This window comes from Lathyrus oleraceus, chromosome 4 (genome assembly GCF_024323335.1).
Source record: "Lathyrus oleraceus cultivar Zhongwan6 chromosome 4, CAAS_Psat_ZW6_1.0, whole genome shotgun sequence".
Taxonomy (NCBI): domain Eukaryota; kingdom Viridiplantae; phylum Streptophyta; class Magnoliopsida; order Fabales; family Fabaceae; genus Lathyrus; species Lathyrus oleraceus.
In genome coordinates this window covers 212,110,566-212,120,981 of record NC_066582.1, presented here as the reverse complement: position 1 = coordinate 212,120,981, position 10,416 = coordinate 212,110,566, and the positions used below count along the sequence as shown (strand labels likewise).

At 37.1% G+C, this 10,416-nt stretch overlaps 1 protein-coding gene across 2 annotated transcripts; it reads left to right on the top strand.

Moving 5' to 3' along the window:
• Positions 1–5,731: 5,731 nt before the first annotated feature.
• LOC127074588 (serine--glyoxylate aminotransferase) lies at positions 5,732–9,681 on the top strand. Of its 2 annotated transcripts, none has more exons than XM_051015912.1 (7): positions 5,732–5,854; positions 5,944–6,032; positions 6,447–6,725; positions 7,173–7,457; positions 7,619–7,985; positions 9,124–9,334; positions 9,424–9,681. In XM_051015912.1, exons 3-7 carry the CDS (start codon positions 6,521–6,523, stop codon positions 9,559–9,561), a joined length of 1,206 nt encoding a protein of 401 aa, XP_050871869.1. In that variant the 5' UTR covers positions 5,732–5,854; positions 5,944–6,032; positions 6,447–6,520; the 3' UTR covers positions 9,562–9,681. The 2 variants fall into 2 exon arrangements, with proteins under 2 accessions (XP_050871869.1, XP_050871868.1); XM_051015911.1 differs by having other exon boundaries at positions 5,744–5,854; positions 5,974–6,032.
• The last annotated feature ends 735 nt before the right edge of the window (positions 9,682–10,416 follow it).

Below are 10,416 nucleotides of genomic sequence, written 5' to 3'. Positions count from 1 at the left end.
CGGGTTTTCAACTTAGCGAGTTGTTCTTTTCTTTTTTAGGCGAAGTATTTCTTGACTGCATCTGCGTTTACAAGACGAGTGAATTCTTCACCATCCATAGTTGTAAGAATCAATTCACCATCCATAACATATGGGCCTTCATAATTGGGAGTCCATTTTCCTCTAGAATCTGGCTTGAAGGACAAAATCTTCTTGAGCACAAGGTCTCCTTCTCTGAACACTCGAGGTTTGACATTCTTATCAAAAGCTTTCTTCATTCTTTACTGATATAATTGACCATGACACATGGCAGTCAATCTCTTCTCTTCTATCAAATTCAACTGATCAAACCTGGTCTGACACCATTCAGCTTCAGTCAACTTGGCTTCCATGAGCACACGCAACGAAGGAATCTCAACCTCTACGGGGAGTACTGCTTCCATACCTTACACAAGAGAGAAAGGGGTTGCCCCTGTTGAAGTGCGGACAAAGGTACGATACCCATGCAAAGCAAATGGGAGCATCTCGTGCCAGTCTTTATACGTGACAACCGTCTTCTTGATAATCTTCTTAATGTTCTTATTCGCAGCTTCAACAGCCCCATTCATCTTAGGTCTGTAAGGAGAAGAATTATGATGTGCAATCTTGAAGTCTTTGCAAAGAGCTTCCACCATATTATTATTCAAGTTCGATCCATTGTCAGTAATGATCTTACTTGGCACACCATAACGGCATATGATTTGATTCTTGATAAACCTTACAATGACTTGCTTGGTTACATTTGCATATGATGCCGCCTCAACCCATTTTGTGAAGTAGTCAATTGCCACCAAAATGAAACGATGTCCATTCGAAGCTTTGGGCTCAATCATCCCAATCATATCAATTCGCCACATGGAGAAGGGCCATGGGGAAGAGATAACATTCAATAGTGTCGGAGGAACGTGGATCTTATTAGCACAAATTTGACACTTGTGGCACTTCTTCACAAATTTGCAACAGTCAGATTCCATTGTCTGCCAATACTAACCTGCCCGCAACATCTTCTTTGCCATTGCATGTCCATTGGAATGAGTACCAAAGGAACCTTCGTGCACTTCGGTCATCAACAAGTCTGCTTCGTGTCTATCCACGCATCTGAGCAAAACCATGTCGAAGTTTCTCTTGTAGAGTATATCACCATTCAAGTAGAAATTACCGGCTAATCTTCTCAAAGTCTTCTTATCTTTCAAAGATGCCCCAGGAGGGTAAATCTGACTTTGGAGGAAACATTTGATGTCGTAATACCATGGATTCTCGTCTTTGATCTCTTCAACAGCAAACACATGAGTTGGCCTATCAAGACGTATCACAAATAAATTGGGAATTTCATTCCAATATTTCACTACAATAATTGATGCCGATGTTGCGAGAGCATCTGCCATCCGATTCTCATCTCGAGGGATATGATGAAACTCAACCTTTGTAAAGAAAGTTGAAATCCTCCTCGCATAATCTCTATATGGTATCAAACCGGGTTGATTCATCTCCCATTCTCCTTTGATCTGATTCACAACCAAAGTTGAATCACCGAAGACATCCAAATACTTGATTCTGAGATTCATGGCCTCTTCAAGCCCCATAATGCAAGCTTCATATTCTGCCATATTATTTGTACATTTGAAAGTAAATCTAGCTGTAAATGGTAGATGCGTGCCTTGAGGAGTAATAATCACTGCCCCAATGCGATTTCCATATTGATTAACAGCTCCATCAAATACCATGCCACAACGGGAACCAGGTTCTGGCCCTTCTTCAAGTAATGGTTCATCACAATCTTTCATTTTCAAGTACAAAATCTCTTTATTAGGAAAATCATACTGTACTGACTGGTAATCTTCAATTAGTTGGTGAGCCAAATGGTCAGCTAAGATACTACCTTTGATTGCTTTCTAAGATCGGTATTCGATATCATACTCTGACAACAACATCTACCAACGGGAAATTCTCCCAATTAAAGCAAGCTTCTCAAATATATACTTGATTGGATCCATTTTGGATATCAACAAAGTGGTATGATTCAACATATACTGACGCAGACACTTAGCAGCCCAAGCCAATGCGCAACAAGTCTTCTCAAGCATTGAATACCGAGTCTCACAGTCGGTGAATTTCTTACTGAGGTAGTAAATTGCAAATTCTTTCTTTCTAGTCTCATCTTGTTGACCAAGAACACAACCCATACTATCTTCTAGCACAGTCAAATACATGATCAACGGTCTTCCTTCAACAGGTGAAGACAAAACCGGAGGCTCAAGCAGATATTCTTTGATACTGTCAAAAGCTTTCTGGCAGTCTTCGATCCAATCACAAGATTGATCTTTCCGAAGAAGCTTGAATATAGGCGCACACGTGGCAGTCATGTGGGAAATGAATCTGGAAATATAACTCAAGCGGCCGAGAAAACCTCTGACTTGCTTCTCAGTTTTGGGCGCAGGAATCTCTTGTATTGCTTTGACCTTGGCAGGATCAACTTCAATACCCTTCTTGCTGACAATAAAGCCCAACAACTTGCCAGAACGAACACCAAAAGTATATTTATTGGGATTCAAGCAGAGTTTATACTTCTTCAAACGCTGGAATAGCTTCAACAAATGCTCAACATGTTCCTCTTCGTCAATTGATTTAGCAATCATGTCATCGGCATAAACTTCAATCTCTTTATGCATCATATCATGAAAAAGAGTGGTCATTGCTCTTTGGTAAGTTGCACCAGCTTTCTTTAGACCGAAAGGCATCACTCTATAACAGAATGTTCCCCAGGGTGTAATGAATGTGGTATTCTCCATATCTTCGGGTGCCATCTTAATCTGATTATATCCGGAAAATCCATCCATAAACGAAAGGACTTTGAATTTAGCAGTATTGTATACCAACATATCAATGTGAGGTAGAGGGAAATCATCTTTTGGACTGGCTTTATTCAAATCTCTATAATCGACACACATGTGGACTTTTCCATCTTTCTTCGGTACAGGAACAATGTTGGCCACCCATTGCGGATACTCAGCAGTCACAAGGAAACCGACATCAATCTGCTTTTGAACTTCCTCTTTGATCTTCACAGCCATATCAGGATGCGTTCTTCTCAACTTTTGCTTGACTAGCGGGCATTCTGGCTTCAACGATGTGGATGAATAGAATTAATTTTATTGATGATCAATTTAAAATACCCAACAATGTTCACTTCTCCCTTAGGCATAGGAGAAGGATTTTAAAATATAAAAGCAATTACTTAGATCGATGCAAAATAACAGGAATATCAACGGCAATCCAATTGTTGCATGTCTGTCCATGTGTTACAAAGTTGGTGCAGTCTTCCTCTTCATTGTCCTCTAGCACAGCAGCTAAGTGTTGTTCATTCCCATGAATGAACCCTCCGCTACGAAAGCTGAGTTGCATCTCTTCAGATCTAACGGTTGACGAGCCCTTCTGGAACCCCAAACCAGTTCTTCCCTTGTTGTCGGAGACCTCTACCACGCGCCCTCACTGGTCAACAGTCCTTCAACAATTCTCTGTGCATCTTTCAGAGAGGACATAGGTGCCCCAACTCTCTTCTCAGCAGCAATAGACAAGGCTTGGAACAGAGTTTTAACCTCATCCTCAGCTTCTACATATGAGAAAGATGACAAATGGCTAACCAACAACGCTTTTTCACCTCCCACAATAGCCCCTGCTTCATGAATCCATGGCCTTCCCAACAAACAGCTGTAGGCCGGGTGAATATCCATTACTTGGAAAGTAATATGAAAATCACTCAGACCTATCTTGACTGGGAGGTCCACTTCTCCAATAACTGTCTTGCGCGAGCCATCAAAGGCTTTGACAATCACCCCACTGTACCTCATGGGAGCTCCTTGATAAGACAACTTTGACAATGTTGACTTCGGAAGCACATTGAGTGACGAACCGGTGTCAACGAGCACATTTGGCAAAGCATCTTCCTTACAATTCATTGAAATATGCAAAGCCAAATTGTGATTTCTTCCATCCTCAGGGAGTTCTTCGTCGCAAAAGCTCAGATTATTGCATGAAGTGATGTTAGCCACTATATGATCAAATTGATCCACAATAATATCTTGCTCCACATACGCCTGTTCAAGAACTCTCTGGAGTGCTTCTCTGTGCGCTTCAGAATTCAAAAGCAGAGACAACACGGAAATCTTAGAGGGGGTCTGGAGAAACTGCTCAACCACATTGAATTAGCTCCTTTTAATCAGTCGGAGCACCTCATCATCATCATTGGCTTTCAAATTGCTGGATTCACCAGACTTATCCTTTGAACAACCAACCGGATCTACAATAGGTACCTCTGCCTTCTTACCAACAACTGTTTCTTCTTTATTTTCCGGGAACACCGGTCCAAAAACTCGACCACTGCGGATCACCTTCGTAGCATCTGCAATACTCACCACTGAACTGGTCGTGGGCAACAAGACCTCTTGAGCATTCTCTAACATTGTAGCATTGTATTGATACGGTACAGCCTTATCAGATGCATATAGGACTGGGTCCGCTAACCGTATTACCAACGGCGATACTGATCTATTATTTATGCACTGATTGGCTATCACATTTTATTTACTCAAAAACGGACACAATCCAATCGATGATCCGCAAAAATCGTGGAACCGCAACCCGTTGAAACCGAATGCTGAAACACACGAAAATGGATTTTAATAGGCTAATTGTGGGTTTGGCCGGTTTGTGATTTTGGGACGGGAAGGCTTAAAAAAAATGGATTTTAATAGGCTAACATTGGGTTTGACGGATTATACACCCTAAATAAAGGGAGAGGAAGGCTTAAAAAAAATCAAGTTATTAAAAAATATCTTAAGATTAACAATTGGATCAGAAACATGGTTTTGTGATTTTGGGAATCCAACCGATTATCCACCCCTAAATTAAAGGGAGAGAAGACTTAGAAAAATTATAAGAGAAATAATTAAGAAAGATCTTTAGATTAATAATTTGGCCAGAAACATGGTTTTGAATAGATCCATGTAGCTCACTTCACTTAGTAGGATAAAACTTGATTGTTGATTTTTTTTAAACTTAGTATCTAACATTTAAGGGGATCACTTCTATCTTCCACTAGCTGGCCGTTAAAGGTCAGAACAAATTTTTTTATTGATGGATTCAATAGAGAAATTGTTAAGAGTTTCACCTCATACAATATATGGCCTCAACATAAGCGTATAACGTCAGAACAAAGTTTTTTATTGACGGATTCAATAGAAAAATTGTTAAGAGTTCCATCTCAAATAATATATGGCTTCAACATATGTATATAAGTTAGGACAATCTTCACCCTACAAACCAGTTTTGTAAAGATTAATTAGACCTAACCGCATTTCTTAACATGTATCAAGAGACATATTTAAGATTCGGCCATACTATCATGTTTCCGTTATTTGACTACCCATCATTTATTTTCATGCTCTAGATGTCCAGTCCTGGACGCGAGGGAATGTATTTAGAGTCTCTTATCGAACATGATATTATCTGAACATATGTTTATAAGGATGAACAATTCTCATCCTACAAATCGATTTTATAAGGATGGATTAAGTTAAATTAGATTTTAAAAAAATATTATTTTTTTCTTTCTCCTAAAATAAATTAATACAAATTTAAAAATAAAAAAATCTCACAACATACACTGCATTTTATCTATTAAAAAAAATAGCAGAATGAATAATTGTTAGAAATGATGCGAAAGAATATATGTTGATATGAAGTGCAAAAATGTAAGCCAGAACTTATATGTTGATATGAAGTGCAAAAATGTAAGCCAGAACTTATGTGTTCCATTTCATCCATTCTCAGCCTCAAGGTTCTATTTTTCTCCCTCTTATCTACTACTTGAACATCACTTGGCCCCACCTCAGATTTATGATATTGCTTTTTATTATATATTTATAGTTTTATATAATAAAGTTCATCTAAGTGCAGAGGGCAGTGGCAGCTCTTACTTCTGCCATATTTCACCAAACTCTCTGAAATCCTCCCTGGTAAACTAACTGATTCTCATTTCATTTTTCTTATTATATCATATATTACATGCTATCTTTTCCCTATGTATTCAATTTTAATTTTCCATGTTTTGTTCTTTCAGTTTTATATTTTTTCATGAATGATATATACTACTCATGTTTTGTGTTTTGGAAGCGAAGAAATCGTTATAATGATAAAAAAAGTATACATGAAATATCTATTAGTAAATATAAATATTTCGGTATGCTTTATAGTTTTTATTTTGAGTTAACTAGTTTAGTGGCTGAAATTTCCTGAATGTGATGTTGTGGATTCGAATCCGCACTCTTATAGTTAGATGTTTCTTCACAGCTATCAACTGAGCTGACTTAACAGGACTTTAGAGTCCGGTAATTTCTGTTAATACTGACTTTATGATGGATTTTATATAGGTGATTCTTTGGTGCTAAAAGAAAGGCAAGAGTTGTTTGAGTTCAAAGAGGTAGCAATTTCAAGCTAAGGGAAGATGGACTATGTTAATGGACCAGGAAGAAACCATCTCTTTGTTCCAGGGCCGGTTAACATACCTGACCAGGTCATTCGGGCTATGAGCCGAAACAACGAGGACTATCGTTCTCCTGCAATTCCAGCTCTCACAAAAGAGCTACTTGAGGATGTCAAGAAGATTTTCAAGACTACTACCGGAACACCCTTTCTTTTCCCTACCACTGGTATTCTTCAATCTTTACATGTGTATAGTTTTGGTCGATGGTCTTAGATTTTTTAGAGGTCCTATGTTAATCATGGTTCAACCGTGGAAAACAGTTAAAGACCCTATTTTGCCACGGTTTAACCGTGAGAAATATTTTATGAGGCTCTATTTATCCAGAGTTAAACAATGATAAAATTTAGGTTATGTGTGGTAACCCACCTTACAGTCCTCAAAGACGGTCCTGGTTAGCAACCGGACTCTATTGCATTTAACCAAATGAAACTTGACTGCAAAATTATTATATGAAATTCTAGAGTAGTGGCTGAATTGTAAGTTTTTTGAATTTTTCTTTCTTTCTATTTTGGGTCTTTCGGAGGTTACAAAAAGATGGAATAAGGTTGGTTCAGCAAGACCAAATAAGTTGGTTGTGTTGTCATTTCAAATAATGCTTTTGCATTTGGTTCAGGTACTGGTGCTTGGGAGAGTGCTCTGACAAACACATTGTCGCCTGGAGATCGAATTGTATCTTTTGTGATAGGCCAGTTCAGTTTGCTTTGGATTGACCAGCAGCAGCGCCTAAAATATAACGTCGATGTTGTGGAAAGTGAATGGGGCCGTGGTGCTGATCTCGACGTTTTGGAGTCAAAACTTGCTTCAGATTCTGCACACACTATTAAGGCTATTTGCATTGTTCACAATGAGACTGCAACTGGTGTCACCAATAACTTGGCCAAAGTCCGACAACTTCTTGGTGAGCATGGAAAATTCTGATGAAAATGCATTTTCTTATTGTCTTTTCGATGTTTCAAATAATTTTGCAGTCACCAACCTTTGGATTTTCGATGTTCTCGTCTTTTCTTTACTTATATTGTCTCTATGAAATGGCACTCACATTATAGTTTGGATACTCAGATGCATACAGCCATCCAGCTCTTCTTCTTGTTGATGGAGTGTCATCCATTTGTGCTCTCGATTTCCGTATGGACGAATGGGGAGTAGATGTGGCCATAACTGGTTCTCAGAAAGCCCTTTCTCTTCCTACTGGGATAGGATTTGTGGTTGCAAGTCCTAAAGCTATTGAAGCTTCGAAAACTGCTAAGTCGCTTCGAGTTTTCTTTGATTGGAGTGACTACCTGAAATTCTACAAGTTAGGAACCTATTGGCCATACACTCCTTCCATTCAGCTTCTCTATGGTCTCAGGGCAGCTCTTGATCTCATTTTCGAGGAAGGACTTGAAAATATTTTTGCAAGGCACAATCGTTTAGGTACAGCAACCAGGTAAGGCTTGAATTCGGTGATTTACAGCCTCTTATATTTTTCTATCATTTTATATTATGGACTCATATATTTAAATCGTATCTTAGGGGATGATATGGTTTTCAACTTTTACCTCTAAATTAAAAAGGTTTTTTTTTTATTGAACTTACATTCTATTATTTGGTCTTACTTATATTTAAACGAAAATCATGCATTTTTAAAGTTCGTCTTCAAACTCTCATCTAAATTCCCCTTCAACTCACAAAATAGAATTATATTATCTGGGAAAAAAAACATGCATATTTGTGTTAACTATTGAATGTGTTTTGTGAGTGTATCCAAAATAAATCGGTTGGTTTGGCTATGGAACCAATGTAAAAAGTAAATTTTTTAACAATATAAAAAGTCATTTCCACAAGTGAGTGAACCGCAATAATAATGGAAGGATATTTTACAGCCATAATATAATTTAGGGAACATTGATGTTTGAGGTATTTTCACTGAAATGATTTAGAGGCTGAGAAAGCAATATGAGAGATAAAGAGATAATATAGAATGTCAACCACACTTCACTTGTGGGAAATGAAGCTAAATTCCAATCTCCTTTTGTTTGGAATCATTTCCAATGTTTGGCCTTATCCCCCTACATGTAGCTTTGCTTGCGTGTGTTTTATTGTTAACAATAACAGCGATAAGTGTTTTTGATGTATTCATCTTTTGTTTTTTTTTCTTCCATTCTCGTATTCTTAGTTCAACATGATAACATGTACGTGATTCGCATCAATACACGTGTGTAGAACAAAAATATTACTTATTAAAATCTTCATATAATTTATTTATTTTTTGAAGATTAGGTGAGCAAATCCTCATTTGATTAAGATGCAAGAGATTTCAACCTCTTAAAAAAATCGACTACTCTTACAAATAGAAAAAATCAGAGAAAATTTATGCGGTGTTAAATTTCGTATCTATAAAATAGTCTAAAATTATAAGTTTATTAATAATTTCAAAATCCAATTACACTGCATTTGACTTATTCTAATCATCCAACACACCACCTTAAGTTAAATGCGTGTTCTGCGATCAGTAATCGACAATAGTTGTAACTTTTTGTTGAAGTGAATGAATCTGATAGGTTTTGAATATGGTAAAAATACAGACTTGCTGTGGAGGCATGGGGATTGAAGAATTGCACACAAAAGGAAGAGTGGTTCAGTGACACTGTGACTGCTGTTCTTGTTCCTCCAAACATTGACGGTGCTGAAATTGTAAGAAGGGCATGGAAAAGATACAATCTGAGCTTAGGTTTGGGACTAAACAAAGTTGCTGGCAAGGTTTTCAGAATTGGACACCTTGGTAACATGAATGAGGTAATGTTATTGAAGCCTTTTACAAATGAAATTGTTAATTACAAATGCCTTTTACCATTGAAATTGTTAATTGTTTGAATAATTTTCAGTTGCAATTATTGGGATGTCTTGCTGGTGTGGAGATGATTCTGAAAGATGTGGGCTATCCAGTGAAGCTAGGAAGTGGAGTTGCTGCTGCCAGTGCATACTTACAGAACAATATTCCTCTCATCCCTTCAAGGATTTAAGTTACATGCTCATTCTTGTAATTACTTCCATTTATGCTCTTTCAAGATATATGTATAATACAACATAATGTATTATTATTATTATTATTATTATTGTTCCCTTGATGAACATATTTGCTACTTTTAGTTTTAATAAAATGCATTGCTTCTTTCATTGTTGAATTTAATACCTTTATTTCAGACTCTCTTGTGGACACCAAAGAATCAATGTTGTTATAGGTAAAGTACTATAAACATCCATTGTAACAAGTAGTACGACTATATATTTGTAAAGAGACTCAATTTCACTAGCTCATTCAACAAAAGTATATTTAAGTGTTACAATTATTTTACTGTTGAACAAAGGTGATGCACTTAAAAAAATGAGATCGTTTAAAATATTATCAATTTTTTCCCCAACAAATTCATTTTTTCTCATAATTTTAACTTCACAATTTTTCTCTTTATTATTTTTATTAATAATATTTTTTCTACTCAATTCTTCATCTCACGGATTCAAAACAACTTTTGTTAATGTAAAACGAACCCAATCAATATAATTTTCAATTCTCTTTATTGTAAATAAGTTATTTTTATTATCTGTAGTAGTAATTTATCTTTGACTTTTTAGGGTTTTTTTACCGAGATAACCCACTTTTTCTAAAAAATTCCCAAAATACCCCACTTTTCAGGAAAATTCCCAAAATACCCCACTTTTAGGAGGAGGCGCCAATTGGATTGGCGACCCCTCTTAAAAATTGCAAGGAGGCGCCAATTGGATTGACTAGGGCACCTGCCCTAGCCAATCCAATTGACGCCTATGTGTAATTTTTAAGAGGGGGCGCCAATCCAATTGGCGCCTCCCTTAAAAAAGCC

Bases quoted from the DNA above. Each gene is read 5' to 3' on its own strand.
- LOC127074588 (XM_051015912.1), top strand. From the start codon at position 6,521: ATGGACTATGTTAATGGACCAGGAAGAAACCATCTCTTTGTTCCAGGG. The intron at 7,986-9,123 runs GTAAGGCTTGAA...GTAAAAATACAG, and splicing joins CGTTTAGGTACAGCAACCAG to ACTTGCTGTGGAGGCATGGG. The intron at 9,335-9,423 runs GTAATGTTATTG...AATAATTTTCAG, and splicing joins ACCTTGGTAACATGAATGAG to TTGCAATTATTGGGATGTCT.